Source organism: Eumetopias jubatus, unplaced genomic scaffold (assembly GCF_037043125.1).
Source record: "Eumetopias jubatus isolate StellerSeaLion01/CBP00866 unplaced genomic scaffold, mEumJub1_p1.0 scaffold_11, whole genome shotgun sequence".
Lineage (NCBI taxonomy): Eukaryota > Metazoa > Chordata > Mammalia > Carnivora > Otariidae > Eumetopias > Eumetopias jubatus.
The window spans coordinates 56,424,937-56,445,271 of NW_028274817.1; the positions used below are offsets into that span (position 1 = coordinate 56,424,937).

Below are 20,335 nucleotides of genomic sequence, written 5' to 3' on the forward strand. Positions count from 1 at the left end.
ATGTTCAGACATTACAATTCAGGTTATGAATGTTTTAGTATTTCTAAGAATTGTTTTTTGCTTTTATTTTATATTATTTTTTATTTTTATTTTATTTTGTAAATAAAGATTTTATTATTTGAGAGAGAGAGCATGACTGGGGGGAGAGGCAAAGGAAGAGGGAGAAGCAGACTTCCCACTGAGCAGGGAGCTGGACAAGGGGCTTGATCCCAGGACACAGGGATCATGACCTGAGCCAAAGGCAGATGCTTAACCAGCTGAGCCACCCAGGCACCCCTCTTTCTAAGAATTGGTATAAAACTCATTAAGTGTAAGATGATAATCTGACTTGACTACTAGAAATTTTTGGTGGCACTCCCTGAACCAAACTATGATAATATTGTTACAAAACATAAGGATGTAATTACTCCATTATATATTTCTTTTATATATCCTGTTAAATGGAACCAGTAGTCTACCCTTAAGATATTAAAAATATACTTTTATTTATATTCATGTTCATCTGCTTTTTCTCTAGTACACATTAACTGAATAGGAAGAACTGGAAAATTGAGAACTTTGGCATGGGTATTGGTATTTTATGAGACAGGACAGTTTCTCTCAAATTTTATCAGGAATTTCTGCCTTTGTAGTTATATACCCCATTTAATTCAGCAATTACGTAGGGAGTTTAAACTCCCCAGCAAAATTATATAGCATTTGGAAAATTTTAGTTAATTAGGAATAATTTTGTTGTGAAGGTTATTATACCTTTTGAAATGATTAGTACCATACGTCCTATTGTATCCCAGAATCAATAGGAATCATTGTTACAATCATGTAAAAACTATACTCAAATAAAATAGAAACCTTCTTAGAATATCACTTTTTTTGGTGGACCTGAAAAAAATCTACAAAATTTGATTTTAGCTCAGATGGTTATTAAGAGTCCTCAGTTCATGCTTAGAATGGAATTTTAATAATAAGCCTCCACTTCTGATGTCAACTTCCATGATAAGCTTTGAACTGTCTTCCTGGGGTTTAAAAATAAAGTCTACTGGTCTAAACTTTCAGAAAAGAAGTGAGTATACTTTTCTACCGGTGTTTTAGGGGAAAGAATTTCTCAGTACTTATACTCTTCTCTAATATATTCTTTCAGTTATCATTTTATCCTGCCCCAAGCCCTTTCCTGGACCATAAGAATTTCTCCCATTAGGGATCCCCTTAGTCCTTTCTTTCAGTACACAAAACTGTTTGTCCTTACTTTATATTTGTGTGTTGGGCTTTAGCAATTCTAAGTGTATTAGGCTACAGTACTTTACTCCTATGAAGGGCCTTTTTTGTTCATGATATTCTCTAACGCAAACATTCTCCAAGGCCAGGCCCCATGAATCTGTAAATGGAAAAAGGAAGTGATTTGGGATTTCTGAAAATACTATATACTGCTTTAAATTGTGCCATTTTATGGACTTTCAAGTATATGTATCACTCAAACCTAGCCAGCAGTGTTCCCCGAAAAGGTTTCTTAGAAAACCCTATAATGAGGTAAATACCCAGTAGTGCAATTGCTGGATCGTACGGTAGCTCTATTTTCAACTTTTTGAGGAACCTCCATACTGTTTTCCAGAGTGGTTGCACCAGCTTGCATTCCCACCAACAGTGTAGGAGGATTCCCCTTTCTCCGCATCCCCACCAACATCTGTTGTTTCCTGACTTGTTAATTTTAGCCATTCTGACTGGTGGGAGGTGGTATCTCATTGAGGTTTTGATATGCAGCCATCAAAAGGAATGAGATCTTGCCATTTGCAACTACGTGGATGGAACTGGAGGGTGTTAGGCTGAGTGAAATAAGTCAATCAAAGAAAGACATGTATCATATGACCTCACTGATATGAGGGATTCTTAATCTCAGGAAACAAACTGAGGATTGCTGGAGTGGGGGTGGGGTGGGAGGGATGGGTGTCTGGGTGATAGACATTGGGGAGGGTATGTGCTATGGTGAGCGCTGTGAATTGTGCAAGACTGTTGAATCACAGATCTGTACCTCTGAAACAAATAATGCAATATATGTTAAGAAAAAAAAAGAAAGGGTAAGAATGAAGGGGGGGAAATCGGTGGGGGAGACGAACCATGAGAGACGATGGACTCTGAAAAACAAACTGAGGGTTCTAGAGGGGAGGGGGTGGGGGGATGGGTTAGGCTGGTGATGGGTATTAAAGAGGGCACGTTCTGTGTGGAGCACTGGGTGTTATAGATAAACAATGAATCATGGAACACTGCATCAAAAACTAATGATGGGGGCGCCTGGGTGGCTCAGTCGTTAAGCGTCTGCTTTCGGCTCAGGTCATGATCTCAGGGTCCTGGGATCAAGCCCCATATCGGGCTCCCTGCTCGGCGGGAAGCCTGCTTCTCCCTCTCCCACTCCCCCTGCTTGTGTTCCTTCTCTCGCTGTCTCTCTCTCTGTCAAATAAATAAAATCTTAAAAAAAAACAAAACTAATCATGTATGGTGATTAACATAACAATAAAAAATTTAAAGAAAAAAGAAAACCCTATAATGAATAGATATGTTAACTTATCAGTAAAGTTTATATAAATGGATTCTTCCATCTGAAGAATATGAAGTGTGTTCTCTAGGTAAATATTCCATTTCATTCTTTTTTACATACTTCTACTTTGCTTAGCAATCCTTTATCCAGCCTCTTCCTTTATCCAGCCTCTTTGGGAATGTTATAAGGATAAGTTAAGCTCTTTCTATGAATAAGTGGTTTCCTAAGCTTTTCTACTCTGCTAGTTTTATAAAATGAACCACCAACTGCTACTTCCTCTTGTGTCTTAGTGTGCTCTTTATTAGTTAACACATATTTTAGCTATTAACACATACAGCATATTGTTATGGTTTCTACATGTTCCATCACTAGATTATAAATTCCTTAAAGGCAGGAGCCATGACTTGCTTAGGTCTCTGTTTCCCCTGGCACCAGTTTAGTGCCAAATGTGTGTAATAGGAACTCAAGATATTTTTTTTTTAAACAGATTTGGTTCATTTGACTTGTACATCTTCTAAAACAGCAAGAGAAGATTTAGAACCAGTTGTGCAGAAATTGTTTACTCCATATACTGAAACGGAGATAGGTAAGAATAATAATCAGCGATTCATGATGAAAAGGTAATATAACAACTTTACTCCTCTTAGGTATCTCGTGAAGGTTTCTGCAACCTGGACTGAAATGTGATGTATTACACGTTTTAGTAGCATGAAGGAGCACATTCTCTTCCTAAAAATGGGCAAATGTTCACTCTGTAATGGTAAAGGAAAAATATGTTTCACACACAACATGTATAATTAGGTGCAAAAAATATACATTTATATGCATACATACTCACATGCATAGGAAAAAGACTGCCTGTAAATCTCTCAGTTTTGGTGGAATTATGGACAACTTTTATTTTTTTCCTTTTAATTTTCTTCATTTTACAGATATTATACAGAGAGTATACCTTTATCAGAAAAAGTTATCTTTATTTAAAAGAAAGCTGAGATAATATTACAGTATTAATTGACAAATGTCAGAATCCCTCCTAATTGTCCTTTAATGTGTAGCTTGCTAGTGATGTGATAAATATTTAGCTCTCAAAATATATGTGCCACTATGCTACTTATTCATGGTGGAAAAATGTTTTTCAACCACAAATTTTTAAATTTTTCTCCTCATAGGGGAGCTCTTATAGCTATGAATGGAGTAAATTGTAGTGTATTTAGGGTGTAAGTGATCAAAAAGTAGCCTAATGGATATTATACATTTATATGAAGCAAGGATGATTTTCATTTTAGGATTTGCATGTCCACTTGAATCATGACCAGTTTCCTCACTGAGTCATATATCTTTATTTCCTTTGGATGTTATGTTTGTTCAGGCAACCATTTATTTACTCCTACCTGTTGTATTTTCTTTTAGTTCATCTCCTATGTGTCTTATTTGTTTTCTTAATGCAGAGATAGTATGTAGTGGGACATTTATATTTACATAAGAAAACTCCGTTTTAAGAACTAATACCAGTATAATTAGGTTTTTTTTTCAGCTACGTGAATAAAATCCTGAAATCTGAAACTTTATTTCACTTTAGTTTGGAATTTAGTTTGTTTCATATTTACATTTTATTCATTGGAAAGTCTCATATATGTGTTTGAATTTTTGTTAAAAATTTGATTGCGAAGTTTTGATACCTGAGAATATTCTTAAACCTAATATGGAATCATGGTTTTATCCTTGGCTTTGATTACCTTGCTTTTAAAAACTGAATTTTTTCCTTGTTTCTGAAATTTTTAATAATTTTTTGTTTTAATTTCATTTTGTGATAGTCCCAATAATACACTAAATTTGAATCTTGTATCATTGTTCTTCATGTTTTAAATGCATTTAATTTTCTTTAAAAAAAAAAAACTGAGGAAATCACATATTCATTATTTAGCATCCTCTAGTCATTTTAGATTTTTAAACATTAATCTTAATGGTTAAAGTGATCCCATTTTGAAATGATGTATTGTTTAGAACCTGAGTGAAATTCTTTAGTAAGAACTATGTGCTCAGAGGGGTCCTCAGGTGCACTGAGGCACTAAAAAGCTAGTTTTCACTGACACATAGGCCTTTTTATCATCAGGATGAGGTAGTGGTCATATTTTAATTAAAATGTCAGAACAAATACTGTTGGAGTTATTGAAAATGAATCACCAGATAAAGTGAGCACTGGGCCATGGCAGGTCAAAGAGGCAAAGTCACCTGGAGAAGAGAGCTCAATTCATTTTCCTGCCTAAATGAGAAAGAACTTTATGAGCAGTATCAACTTTTAGTGCATTAAAGCACATTCTTCTCTGTAGCAAAAGCACCTATTTTCACAGATTAGTGGCTTTTATTATGTTTTAATTACTTGATAGTGATATGAAATCTTATGCTTTAGAGCATTGTAAATAGTTTTATTTTTTTTAATTTTATTATGTTATGTTAGTCACCATACAATACATCATTAGTTTTTGATGTAGTGATCCATGATTCATTGTTTCCATATAACACCCAGTGCTCCATGCAGTACATGCCCCTCCTTAATACTCATCACCAGCTAACCCATCCCCCCGCCCCCCTTCCCTCTAAAACCCTCAGTTTCTCGGAGTCCATAGTCTCTCATGGTTCATCTCCCCCTCCGATTTCCCCCCTTCATTTTTCCCTTCCTTCTCCTAATGTTTGTTTTAAAATGTGTGCCAAAGGAATAACATTACTTGAGCTTATTTTTTCTTTTAGAGTTCTACATTCTGTTTAGTGCTGTGCTTCATAAGCCTTTGTGAAAGTCAGCCTAGTTACCTTGCAAGGAAGTTTATTTATTGTAAAAGATCATGTTCTCTTCTCAAATACAGTACTTCTTTGCTGATGTATCTAAGAAATTTCAGTAGGTTTGTGAATGGTATTCCCTCTATTCTTTCTGTTACTTTTTCACATTTAAGGTATCAGCTGGAGCTCTTGACATATACTGTCTTAAGACGCAATTGTACCAATACTTCCAAGAGCCCTACCTCCCAGCCTCCTTTAAGAACATCAAAGATCTCTAAACCCCCTGGCCTCCTTTAAGAACATCAGAGATCTCTAAACCCTTCCCTATTTCCTTGTCCAAAGAATTTTCAGGTGTTATTATGTCTAATGAACCTGATTGTATAGGTAAGAAAATTAGGTGATTGCTAACCATTCATACCAGTCTGGATTAGTTCTTCCAGACTTCAGAATACCCTTCAAAGGACTGAGTGAGCAATGGTATAACTATCCTCAGTGGTTTCCTATTTTACCCAGGAAGTTGAGATTTTTCTATATGAATTGAAACAAGAATTTCATTAGTACTATATATTGAAATGTCTACAGTGTAGTATCATTACTGCACCATGTTCTCTTTTTCGCTTGATTGTGCATGGCATGTGGAATTATCTCATCCCATCTCACTCATGTCCTATCTCAAAAAAACAAAACTACCTAAAAACAAAAATTACCCTTACAGGTGTTATTTTGAGGTCCGTGGCTGATAAGGATGTTAGGTAATTGTTGGGCTCAGAAGTCAAATGCCTTATCTTAATTCCTTTTTGTATTTGTTGTATCCAGAGTAGGTCACAGCTGTGACAGTCTCTTACACTCTTGTCCTCACACTCCTCTGCTGTGTTGCTAAAATAGTCTATTCCTAAATATGGCATGTAACTGTAGACCATTTATTGCTTGTATTTGGTATGCCATTGTTGATTTTTTTTTCTGCCTACCTTATTTTGTACTTATCTCAGTTTAATTTGCCTAAGGTCTTATTCTAAATTACCTTTCACTTGTTCAGTCCTTTACATTATCTAACTGATGAAATGAGCTATTACAGAAAACCAGTTTTGTTCCTGGTTAGGTGATGTATTCCTAGCCAAACCTCAGCAGCTTTAATATTTCTTTGACAACTGTGTAGTTCACAACTGCATGTTATTTTTTCAACTATCTCTCTGCCTTCCAGCTGACCTCAAAGAAAGATGAAGCAATTATATGTCATTTTGAGGGTTTTAAGGTCAAAGCCTGATAACTCTCTTCTATCTAGAGCATTTATCTTCAGCCTATGTCAACTTTTCATCTCTCTCATGGTTCCTTCTCAATGCTTCAACCTCTATGAAATTTCTTTCCTATAATCTATTGGATTATTCATTTTTCCCAACTTCTTTTGAGTGAAAGCCCTCCTTTGAGCTGGAACTTTCATGAAATACAAGATAAACTCTCTTAATGTATGCTTAGAAATGGACTGGGCAATATTAAAGGAAATTCCAGACCTTAGCCCACTTTTCTTTCTGCAGTGCTCCTGGAGTCTGGTGTTGCAAATCATAGGCGGTATGTTTAATTGTCTTCCCATAAGATTTAGTGAAACTAAACTTAAAACCAATAAATTTACTAAGAGCCATATGGTTTTAGCTGTGAAATACGAGTTCCTTAAGTTCCTTTATTTTGTCAGTAAATAGGTTTCACCATCTTTCATGTGTTTACATGAAGTTAGTGATACCTTAGATTCAATATATCTTAGCATTAGGAAGGGACATCATAAGGAATCACTTCTTCCATTCAGAGTTTCTTTATCCTGTCACACTAATAATTATGGATTATTCAAAATGAACTAGAAAAATAACATGTTTGGTATTCTTGTAGTGGAGATATTTTAAATATAACAAAATCCTGTTTATCCTGAATTGAGGAATTGGGCATTCTTATTAATTGAATGCTGCAATTAGCTGTGAATTTTGCTACATTAATTACCAATTTAACAATAAGAGCTAATTAATTAATTATACCTTTTGTATTTTCTTTATGATTCACAAGGTACTGCATGGTCTTGAGTAATTTAATATACATCTATTGTTACCATTATACAGAATTTGAATTTTTGTTCAGATTCAGGCTAAAGAAAATTCTGTAGTCAATAAATATATTAACAGCAATATTTCAAGCAAATAAAATTTAATAACATTTCTAAGGAAGAGTGGCAAGGAAATAATTATTAAGATTGCAAAGAATAGTTTTTAGGTATTAATAAGGTAGAACCTTTTAATAAGCACATCATACTTTGATTATACCTGAAAACAGGATGAAAATCAATATAGAAATTGTTCATTGAATGTCTGTTGTGTGCTAGGCCCTCTCTGTATTAGGGAACGTGAAAAATCAGGAGACTAAGGACTAACTCTTCTTTATCTGTGCATCTCTGTCTCCTAGCCCAAGCCTACCACACATAATAGATGCTCACTGTTAAATGAGAGAATATGTGCTAAAACAACTTTAAGTCTCACAACCTTATTTTTGTTGTTGGTTGCCATGACTTTTATAATCCAGTAGGACAAAGTGTTAGTGAGTTATGGTATCAATGTGTTAATCCTGGATATATATTTTTAATAACTGCTTTATTGAGATATAATCCACGGTACTATACAGTTCACCCACCTAAAGTGTAAAATTCAATGTTTTTTAATATATTCACCAAATGGTTCAAACATCACCACAGTAAATTCTAGAATATTTCCATCACCCAAAATAGAAACCCCACACCTGGTAACAGTCATCCCTCACCCCAGTTCCCCCAGCCCTAAGCAACCACTGATCTACTTCCTGTCTCTATAGATGTCTTCTAGACATCTCATAATCCTGTATAGATCATTGACTTAATAATTTTTTCAAGTTAGTTTGTTTATGTGAAACATAAAAAAATTTGTTATCTTCAGTGGCATAATTTAAGGATGAATGTGTTCAGAAATGCTTTGATACTGCTGTGGAGAAATAATAGAAATCCAAGAGAACACAATTGGACTTACATCTAAGTAACTTGTAATCAAAATAATTTTTAAAATCTAACTTGTCTTAGGTTGAAAAGCCATCACTGCTTGAAATATATACATGTATTAGAGTGTGTGGATAAAGATTTACTGTTTTTTACATACAAAGCTCTGATTTACTACACTATATAATCATGGCTTTGTTAGTAATTGGCTATGTATTGTATTAATTGACAGGCTTATTGTGCTATAGATGTAAGTAAAATTTATGCCTACATTTAGAAAATGAAGAAGTTGAAAAACCAAGACTTCTGTGGGCTCTTTACTTCAATATGAGAGATTCTTCAGATGTCAGCAGGAACTCTTATAATGATTTACCTTCCAACGTTTATGTCTGCTCTGGTCCAGACTGTGGTTTAGGAAATGATAATGCAGTCAAACAGGTAAGCTGTTTGTGTTTCTCATTTTCTGTTAAAAAGTTGGTGTGGTTGGGAAAGTGAATTGTTTTTTTCCTCTGGGATGTGGGAAAAAAGACTAGAAAAGTGTCTCTGTCATTTAACACCATCTCTATAACTTGCCCCCAAACTTTTTCCTATAAATGACCAAACTTCTTTAAATATACTGTAAATATAGTATCCAATATTTTCACATTCTTGACTATAATGATGAATTTGCAAGAGAGCATTTATGAGTTCCATTGTGGGAATAAGGATGGAAGATGTTAGAAATACACATTCTGAAAAATTAAAGTTATGCCAGTTTTCTAAAGAAACATTGCTTTTTTTTAAATTTTATTTTATTTTATTATGTTAGTCACCATAGAGTACATCATTAGTTTTTGATGTAGTGATCCACAATTTATTGTTTTCATATAACACCCAGTGCTCCATGCAGTACATGCCCTCCTTCTAATTTAAACTGTAGGCCTGTTGTTTTATTATTTTAAAATATACTAACCATTTTTCTTTGTTAACCTCTGAGTCATTTTAAAAGGAGTGTAACCAAGTAACTAATCACATACAAAATATAATTTTTAATTGATCTTAAAACATTTTCTTATTTTGGAAAAGAATATGTAACTTACAGTTTTTCAGAGTTAACATGATTCCTTTAATGTTTTGACACAAGCTGGTGTCCCAGAAGTTACTGTCATAGCTGCTGAGGAATATGTTAAATCAAGGTGGAATTTTGTGACAGCACTTCTGGGCAGGGCTATGAACTGGTACAGCGTAAGCCAACACAAGCTGACAAAAGTGAACTATGATTCCATTCAGATGAAGATCCATTTGTATATATAAATACACTTCTCTGTACCTGACAGGAAAAGAACATAAAATATATTTTTTTGAGGCACAAGTCTAAACTTTTCACAGATACAGTTGGCATATCTGTCTATTGAATCAGCAAGTGGATAATTTAACATTAAGACCACAGATGGAAGTTTCAGTCCAACTAGTGGCAGGGATCTCATAGGAGCAAATGGCCTCATTGACCCTTTAATTTTTAATCATAGTGGCAAGGCCATGACCCCATGTATCTATAGTTTTTTTTGCCACATTCTTTGTTTCTCTCTTCAGAGTCTAGTGGTGATCCTTGATAATCCTATTCAATCAGTGATATCAGAAGTGGGAAGTCACCCATCATTCATTCTGTTAGTTTAATAGGAACCTAAGATGGTTCAAGTTCCACATTTATGGCTTAAAATGACCAAGGCATTTTTGCTTTGATGATCCATTTTTTTCCAAGCAGAATCACCAACATGTTTTCAGGCAGATAGCTTAGGTCATTTTTCTAAAAAGATTTATTTATTAATTTTAGAGAGCATGTGTGCAGAGGGGCAGAGAGAGAGGGAGAGAAGCAGACTCCCCACTGAGCACAGAGCCTGATGGCAGGGCTCCATCTCCTGACTCTGAGATCATGACCTGAGCTGAAATCAAGAGTAGGATGCTTAACTGACTGAGCCACCCAGGTGTCCCTAGCTTAGGTCATTTTTATTCCTGAGTGGACTGTAATGTTTTTTTTAACCAAAATGGGAAGGCCTTTTACATAAGGGCTCATTATACAAATGCTAATGTGATCTTAACAAACAGCTAGAAGATTATAATTAAAGGATAATTTTGTTATGAGGTAATTTGCTCCCAAGAAGATAGATTTTAGTGTTTAATCCTAGTATAAAATAATAATAATGCTACTTTTGGTACTAATTATATACTAGTAAATGTGAGTAGTTTTAAATTGTTATATAGCTTTAAACCTCACATCAGTTTGGGGAGAAATAATACCTATTTTGAAGGGCATCAGTAATAATATTTACAAATAGCCAGTGTATTTAAATAAACTTGTGTTCTAATTCCAGTATTTCATCCTATGTTCAGCCTAGTCACTAATTGATAACTTCTGTTTTCCAAATTGTCGATAAAAGCTCTTAGAGCATCACCTAGGCTTTGTCTACGTAGTAAACATAAGCACCCGCAGACTTCTTTTTTTTTCACAAATGCTTTATTTTACCAGTTAGCAAGTTTGCATTTGCTTTTCCTATTTGTAAACGTATAGATGTTGCATAGCATAGACCTGTCTCCCTTGTGTTCATATGGAACACATAATTGAAACATTCCATCATCTGCACCAATCCATGTGATTTGAAAACATACTAAAAAATATAAAGTGGTCTGTGTTTAATACAAGTTAAAGTTGTGTGCAGGAGGAGCACACCAAGACATTATTATCACCACAGTGATGCTAGCATAAGTAGCCTAAGTGAAAATTGTGATTCTGTGACTTGCTGGTATTTATAGTTTGTTACTTAATTTTTTCTTTTTTTTCTGAAACTGACATATGATATCTCTTTTCTTAATACAGGTAGTGTCTCATTTACCCACACATACTGATGAACAGACTGGTCTATAGTTCTCTACTCCCAAGATCATTGATAGCTCACTCCTCCTTCAGGAGCCCCCATCTCCTAGGAGGTGCCACTACCATAGTAATGTACTCTTTGTATTATATTTCAGGTGTAAAATGGTTTAAATTGGCTGATGGGGGCAGCCTTACCACCATTTAGAATGTTGTCTTTATGGCATATTAGCAATATGTTTATGACTTTTGGTACAGAATTTGTAAGTTGAAGACTAGTTTTATAGATCATATGACCTATCAAGTTGCTCACATATTGCAGTATCGTTCACTTTCTCATGCCATTGAAGGAGAGGGAAATTTTAGGTGTCACATTTTCTAAAGCTACCATTCACTGAGCATTTTCTGTGTACCAGACAATATCCTAAACATCACATGTATATTATTTCATTTGGTCCTCAGAACCCTATGAGGTAAGTATCTGTGACATGCCCAAGATAAGGAAACTAAGACCCAGAGGGGCTAAATAACTTGTCCAAAGATCATAGATCTGGTAAATTTGTGAGCCAGAACTTTAACTCAGATCTGTTGGACCCCAGTGCTTATACAGTCATCTACTGTGCTGTGCTACTTTCCTCTTGTTAATGTGGATACATCCTAAATATATTAAACTGCTAGATTGACAAAATATTTTTTTTGTTTTGTCTAGATGTATGTTAAATAAACATGGGAATGTCTTCAGTAACTCAGTGTGTCCTCTCTATACTTCTCAATATAAAGAAACCAAGTCACAATATAATTATGCCTTTTTAATTTTTTTAACTACACGAAACTCTACTCTTTAAGCTAGCTTTTGGTTTAAAAGGGCAAGAAGGATTGGGGTGCCCGGATGGTTCAGTCGGTTGAGCCTCTGACTCTTGATTTCAGCTCAGGTCATGATCTCAGAATCATGCTCCATGCTGAGCATGAAGCCTGCTTGTGATTCTCTCCCTCTCACTCTACCCCTCCCCGCTCATGTTTTCTCTCTCTCTAAAAAAGGTGGGGAGGGGGAGCAAAAAGGATTAAAAGTTAATAACTCCTCTCAACTAACCTCTACTTCTGACAGCTCTCACAATTGAGGCTTAGTTGACAAATGAAATACAACAGACCAAGAAATATTAGATAGACCTTCCAGAGCATGGCAGTTGACCTTCAAAGGTTCCAGCAGTAAGAGAGAGGAGATGGGAAGGGTTTTGGAGACTGGCTGTAGGAAATTGGCATCAGTGAGGGCCAATGGCAGATGGGCTGATGGTGAGAGTTCCACAAGCAGGTAGAAAACAAATAAGGGTGGTGCAGCAGCCTGCAATTGGTTAGCAGTCCTAGGAGACAGATTATGACAAGGATATATGGAAACAGAGTGTGGAATCAGCCACAGGGACTGAGATCCAGAGGAAAATGTATCCTACAGGTAGGTAACAGAAGGGAGAGAAGGTGTGAGACACAGAGGAACTAGAATAGAAGTAAAGTAGTAATAATAATTATTATATTTATGTTCAGCATTTCTACAATATACAGTTTTAAAAGTTCTTTAGTTCATTTTTTAAAAAATGTATATTGGAATACTACTCCATACCAGGAACTAAGGATCCAGAGTTGATTCCTTCAGTCCTTGTCATCCCTGAAGGAATCACTGTCTAGTAAAGGAGAACATGTAAACAAATGACAGTGCAGTACAGTATATGCAATAATAGAATAATGTACAAAGTTCAAAAATAATACAAAGGAGCCATGAGGTCTATTTAGGAGTCAGAGAACTTTGCAGAGAGGACTATAAAAGATGAGTAGCAATTCCCCATACAAATGGAAGATAATTGAAACATTCCAGCATCTGCACCAATCCATGATAGAAACATCATGACGTGTTTAAGAAAGTGCACATAAATAGGTATTAGTGAAGCAAAAAGTCTGAAAGTTGAAGATGGGATGGAGTAAATGATAAGACCAGAGAAAGAGGCTTGTAGGGTTTTGTATGCCATAGCAAAGATCTTGGATTTTTATCCTTTTAAGAAATGGGGAGTCAATGAAGAGTTTTAAGCCAGAGAGTGGCATAACCAGAATTTCATTTCCATAGACCCCTTCTGAAGGCAGCATGGAAATGGATTACATGGGGTAAACCTAGAGGCAAGGTGACCAGTTCTGAGATGTTGCAGTTATCTAAGGGAAAGATGATGTATGCCTGGGCTATATCTATAGGGAAGGAAAAAAAAAGGGAGTCAAGAACTAAGAGATAAGATTGTCAGGATTTGGCCATTGATTGCTTCCTGAGAGTGAAAGGAAGTAAGAGGGAGGGAGAACTTCTATAGGCAGACAAGGTTGAGATAAAAGACAAAAAGAGGAACTAAAGGATGAGATAGAGGCTTTGACCTCAGTCCTCCTGCTTCTAAGAGCTAAGTTTCTCCAGCAAAGACCTGTGGTGAGTTCCTGGGGTGGAGAGTAAAGTAGGCATCTCAAATATTTAGTTTCAAAACAGTCACAGTAAAATGGCATGTCCAAAAAATATACCCTTTATACTGAAGAGGGAAAGTATTTTTCTCTGTCCCTTCTTTCAACTTCACATCAGAGCTCAAAAGTTTCTGTTTAGTATCCCTCCACCCACTCCCAAGGAATGTCACTTTTAATCCCCCCATGGACCAACCACCTGAGTCTACCAACATTAGATGGCCAGATGGTAAATAGTTTAGATTTTGCAGCTCCTGTCGTCTCTTCTGCAGCTACTCAACCCTGCCATTGTAGTGGAAGAGCAGCCACAGAAAATAGTTAAATGAATGAGAGTGGCTGTGTTCCAATAAAACCTTATTTACAATAGCAGGCTGGATTTGGCCTGTGGACCATAGTTGTCAACACCTGGCCTAAGGGATGACTTTGTGTGCATGTCAGAAAGAAGGATTAAAGTGGTACAGAAAGACGTTGCCTTTAAAACAAGCATATACCTTAAAACGGTTTAATGACTTTTGTTTACCAATAGGATAGAGTGCAAGCTCCCTAGTATGTCAAAGACACTTATCTAACAATGAGCTGTATTCATCTAAATAAAAGTAAGGATATATTTAGAATAGAATAGCAATGTTTCTTGTTAACATTTGCTTTTGTGTGTGTATGTGTGTGTGTGCATGCGTGCGTGTGTGTTCATTAAAATCACATTCAGTTTCTTATTCTCTTACCCTGCCAGACTAAGCTCAGCTTAGATCTTGACATTCTGGGGCTCCTGGGTGGCTCAGTTGGTTAAGCGTTTGACTTGGTTTCGGCTCAGGTCCACGAGATCAAGCCCCCACATAGGCCCGCATTGGCCAATGTTGGTGGAGTCTGCTGGAGATTCTCTCCCTCTTGCCCCTGCTCCTCCCCCCACCCCCCGCTTGCACTCACATGTGTGCGCAGTCTCTTTCTCTCTCTGTCTCTGTCTCTCTCAAATAAAATCTTTAAAAATAAAATCTTGACTTTTTAACTTATTAACAGAGATGACAGCTACCATATATAGAGGCTTAGTCTGCCATTTCATAGACAAGGAAAGCAAGGCTCAAAAGTTTATTAAGCATTCCCCCAAATTGCATTGCTACTAATTGGCAGAGCCAGCATTTACACATGGCCTTCTATTCAGAGTCCGTCATCTTGAACACCATGTTATACTCCTTAAAGCCCGGGGGGGGGGGGTAGTTAAATTATACCAGAAAAGCAAATAGTTGAACAAATAAGAATTTTCTTGATTTTAATAATGACTTGTTAAAATTATTTTATTTTTTTATTTTATTTGAGAGAATGAGATAGCATGAGAGGGGGGAGGGTCAGAGGGAGAAGCAGACTCCCTGCTGAGCAGGGATCCCGATGTGGGACTCGATCCCGGGACTCCAGGATCATGACCTGAGCCGAAGGCAGTCGCTTAACCAACTGAGCCACCCAGGCGCCCTTGTTAAGATTATTTTATGCCAAGTTTAATTGTACAGCTATCACAAATAGACTCTATTGGGAATTTACATAAAGAATATTAAAGGAAATTGTATTTCTACCGATGTGTAGAATGAATGTCCTTAAACTCTCAGCTATCTAACACTTGATAATCTGATCAAGTACTGATATACTTAATAGTGGGCCTGAATGCATGCATAGAATTGGAGAGAAGTCACGGAATTCTGAAAGCAGATTTTTAGAAGGTCATGTATACTTGATAAAGGTCTATAACTTGAAATTTTCAAGGGTGATACTTCATTTTTTAAATAATTTCAGAAAGGCATATACATTTTAAGCTGATATCCAAAAACTATTTTGTCCTTTCTTCCCTTGCCAGGCTGAAACACTTTTCCAGCTAATCTGCCCCAATGAAGACTTCTGTCCACCCCCACCAAATCCTGAAGACATTATCATTGATGGGGACAGTTTACAATCAGAGACTTCTGAATTCAGTGTCATACCAGAAGCTAACTCAGAGACTCCCAAGGAAAGCACAAGCCTGGGAAACCCAGAGGAGGCCTCTCAGTAATGGATATATGCCAAACTGAATATCCCACTTTGGAAATCCCTCCTGGCCTCAGTCTTCTTCATGGAAGAACTGTTTGAAAAATGTTAGAAAACAGCAGCCAATTGACATAATTACCGAGAGAAGCAGGTCATAGAAATCCAAAAGGGGATTTTCCTTAAAGAGGACATTGTAAGAACACAAAACACTTATAAAGCACATTGGCTTGCTTGCTTTAAGTTACCAAACCTGTAGAATTAGCAGATAAATATAAATGGATGGGTTCCCAGGAGTATAGTAGCTATGGATATGAAAGTGTACCTATGCATTGTTAATAATTCTGTCATATTCAGAAAGCTTTTGCTTACCACTTTGGATCTTTGTTTGAAAGCCACATCTTCAGAATCAGATCACATATTCCCTTTGATTATTTTAATTCTATTTTCTTCATGGGTATGGGCATGATGACACCAATGATAAAAGCACATGTAAATGTAGTTGAGGAAAGCTAAAGTATCATGATCGAGGCAGGAGCCTGTGTTTGGAATAGAGGTTTGGTTTGTTTTCTATCTTGAGAACTCTTAAAAATGCCAATATTAAAGTATACATTTTTACAAATAAACCATGAATCCATTACTCAACATTTTTTGTTAGTAGTGATATTTGTATGTGAATCATTTACACACTAGGAAAGCTTATAGGACTGAAGAAATGGAAGGAAAGATTTGGGTATGCTCATCAGTATGTGGAAATCTGTCTGGTCAGGTAACTAAAGCCTAATTGTGTATGGACCCAATTTAGTTCTAGCTATACTATTGATGATATTAGACAAATTCTTTAACTTAATAGGCCTCACTTTCTCCATATGTAAGGTAGAAAGAGTAACATGTTGCCTACTGGAGGAGAATAATTTTGAAGATAAATGCAGTTCAATCCTTAGAATGGTAGTTCTGGGGGGAAAAAAAGTTGTTTTCCCCTTGACTTGGAGGTGAATATCAAAAATCTCTTGCAGCAAATAATTGTTTGCTGTCAACTCCCCCCAACACAATAGAGCACAGTGTTTTTATTGCAACTAAGCCAAAAAAAAAAAAAAAATCTGTTTCCTAAATGAGTATTTTATAGTCTTGTAGACCAGTAAGCATAGTAACATGGAATTGTGGTTTTGAATGTTAGTAAGGAAAGCACTCTAAATTCTTCATATTCCTCTTCTGCTAGGTAAACCTGAACCACTAAGGACTCTGAATACAGTATGACCATTAGTAAACCTTAATATACACTTAACATAAAAATGTTGGGGCTATACGTAGCCAGCAAATCTAGTTACAGTGACAGTGACTGTTAAAATTTTTCCGGATGCCAAGTTCTGATGGTTTGCTCTATTTGAGCAATACTTTGGATTTATTTCAATAATTAAATATATAAAAAGTTTATTGTGCATTCTGGCCTACATTACCAATGAGAGAGCCATTGCTACAGTAGAAAGCACATAGTTGCTGTGAGGCTATGACCTCTCCAGATTTCAGAGATCTTAAAGGAGGCTAGTTCTGTCAGGTCACAGATTCATAGAAAATGGAAAGAAACAAGGAATGTAGCTCTTGCCTCACCTTTCCAATCCCCTGTGGATATAGCTGAATCCAGATGGAAGGAAAACCTTCCCAGCCTCTCAGGCTGCTCCTAACTCCTCTGCCATTGTACACCCCATCTCCTATCTCTTTGGCCCTCTCCCTCTCTTCCCGTTTTATAATGTCCTACAAATTAGGGATAGCAGAATCACATTATAATCCATTTTGCTATATAGATTCAGATCTTAAGTCAAATCATGTTTCCTGAAACCCAACTATGCCATGTGCTAAATGCACAATACCTACCTTGAAGCACCATACAAGGTTCCACTATATGAAAGTATTGAGTCTGAATACAATTGCAGTAAGTTGCACCAATTAAGATATTGTACTTTGTTATAGTCTAAGAGTTAAGGCCTTTTGAATGCAGCATACATATTTATGAAAGCAACCAATCAGGGTAGGCCAGAATAATAACTAGAAAGACTATGATAGCTTTACTGCAGCTATCTATATGTAGACAAGGAAGGAGATGCTCTGTGGTCTCATGGCCCAACCCATATTGTACCTTATTTTATCCATTAGCCAGCATCATAATCTCTCTTCCGGGTTATTTATTAAATACTATTTAAGTGTTTAAAAGCTCCTGAATATGATTAATGGTGATTAAAATATTACACAACTGTTAAAAACATTGTGGTAGAGAACTTTAGATATTTCTTGTTGCCTCAGAATATAATAGAAATTATTCTAAGAGCTTTCTTTTCAGCTATCTTAATTACTGCAAATAAATCTTTTTTCATAGTTTTAAGCCAAAAAAGGAAAAACCTTTTGGTTTTGTTGTAAAACCATAAGCCTGAAGTTATATGAATAAAGTTAATATGTTATATGTGATACAGAAATCTCAGTAGCTAATTTAAAATTTTGAATATTGTCATCAAAGAATCTTGATTCATATGTTTAAAATGTTTAGTTATACATGCTGCTTATTAACCAAAAATGATAACATTCAGTTTAGTGATCTACATGAAAACCAGTTACCCTGTGTTGCTACTGTGTCTTTATCTAGTTGGCATGCCTGCCCAGAAAAGCAAATAGGTAGGTAGGTAGATATTATAAATGTAGGCATTTTTCTATAGAAAAACTGAGTTAAAATTTTCCCCATCTCTGATGATATTTAGTTACCCATAGTAAAATGGCCATGTTAATGGTTAACTTCTAGAATGGTAGTTTCTGAGATTAGCAGCCTTTTATTTAAAATAATGACCATGGTAATGATTATAACTTCTGTCATACCTATAGTTCCCCAAAAGGCAGCCCTTTGTCTAAAGTCCCAAAGACCTCAAAAAATGTTGTTGAAATTTGATCAGTAAGTAGTATTGATGCTTTAAAGCAGGAATTAAATATTTTCTTATATTTATAAGTCATTTATTGCATTGATATTGAATAATTTATCTCTAGGTTAATTTTCTTATATGCACTTCAAAGGCATAAGTATGATTATTCATAATTTTCACACTGTAGCAGTAAGTTTTCAGAAGAAATAAAAGTGATGCCTTTCAAGTGTGGTTTCCTATTTTTTTACTATTAAAACTTTGCATATATACCAAGAAATTAAAGATTGTCTTGGAACTGATTTGTTGATATCAGTCTATTATTTAAACAATTGTCCAGCTGTATACTTGGTTTTGTTTCTAAGCACTTGTCAACTTTGTCAGGTTTGTGAGAAAGGCAAAATCAAATGATACCTGGGTTGATTTACTTAGCAAATTGTTCTAGAAGCCAGCATCAGATCTCATTCTGTTTGAAATTGGTGCTTGAGGCATGGGCTATGGCTTTATAGTACATTGCCTACAAACTGTTTTCACATCTCACTTAGTATATGAGAATATGAAATGTTTTTCATATTTGTTGAATGAGAACCTGAAATGTTTTTCTCTTTGGTGGTTGAGTCCACAACAATTTACTTGAAATAAATAAGAGACTGCTGGTGTTCCTCATGTACAGAAATCATTCATTGAACTCTGATTTGCTCTTGGATCAAATAATTAAAGCAGAGTGACATTTTCTGTCAATTCCAGGTAGTTTCCTAAAGCTTCTCAGAATGCATTCAGAAGATAACAGGACTCCTTCAAAACTGACAATTTGTGAGATTATTCATAAATCAAATTTGGGAAAATAAGGTTAATTGAATTTTTAAACAAATAGCTGTATTATCCTTCAAACACCTTGGAGCTCATACAGTATTCACACTTTTTTTTTTTTAAACAAGTGATTTGATGTTTGAATTCTCTTTAATGATGGCTTTTTTATTTTTTATTTTTTTTATATTTTACTAGCATCTGTTTATGCTTTAGTTCTTTTTTAAATTTTATTTTATATTTTAGTCACCATATGCAAACAATGAATCATGGAACACTATGTCAAAAACTAATGATGTACTTGTATGGTGGCTTTTTAAAAAGTTAGGGGCCCCTGGGGGGCTCAGTTGGTTAAGCGTCTGCCTTCAGCTCAGGTCATGATCCCAGAGTCCTGAAATCGAGCCTCACATCAGGCTCCCTGCTCAGCGGGGAGCCTGCGTCTTCCTCTCCCTCTGCAGCTCCCCCTGCTTGTGCTCTCTTTCTGTCAAAGAAATAAATGAAATCATTAAAAAAATTAAATAAAATGTTAAATGGTTTAACCCTTAACATCCCATGTCACATTTTTTTAAAAGATTTTATTTATATTAGAGATAGATAGGACAAGGGGAGGAGCAGAAGGAGAGGAACAGATTCCTCCATGCTGAGCACAGCCTGATGCTGGGCACGATCCCATGACCCTGAGATCATGATCTGAACCAAAATCAAGACTCTGCTGATTAACCGACTGAGCCACCCAGACGCCTCCCCCCGCCCCAATCACATTTTTTAAGGCCAGTTTTCTTTCCATTAATATAGTTTGGCTGTAGGACTGCAATGAGATGCTCTTCCCATACAAGTTGCCGTGTTTGCTTTTTCTGGTGGTGATGATTCTTAGGGCTATTTGACAGATAATCATTAGAACTTGAATCCTAGTAGCCTGTAAGAGTCTTTTCACCTATCACTGCAGGGGGATTTATGCTGGTAACTCCTATTAATGTTAATGGGACGTGCATGTG

The 20,335-nt window shown here is 35.9% G+C and overlaps 1 protein-coding gene across 3 annotated transcripts in view; it reads left to right on the top strand.

Moving 5' to 3' along the window:
* The window catches only part of CHM (CHM Rab escort protein), a 207,726-nt gene extending 191,448 nt beyond the window's left edge, over positions 1-16,278 (top strand). For 2 of the 3 annotated variants that reach the window (XM_028101500.2, XM_028101501.2), the window contains exons 13-15: positions 3,015-3,113; positions 8,581-8,741; positions 15,470-16,278. In XM_028101500.2, coding sequence (XP_027957301.1) covers positions 3,015-3,113; positions 8,581-8,741; positions 15,470-15,661 — 452 coding nt within the window. In that variant the 3' untranslated portion in view covers positions 15,662-16,278. Of the gene's footprint in view, positions 1-3,014; positions 3,114-8,535; positions 8,742-15,469 lie in introns of those variants that run through there. The other variant, XM_088028708.1, reaches the window with a different exon arrangement.
* The last annotated feature ends 4,057 nt before the right edge of the window (positions 16,279-20,335 follow it).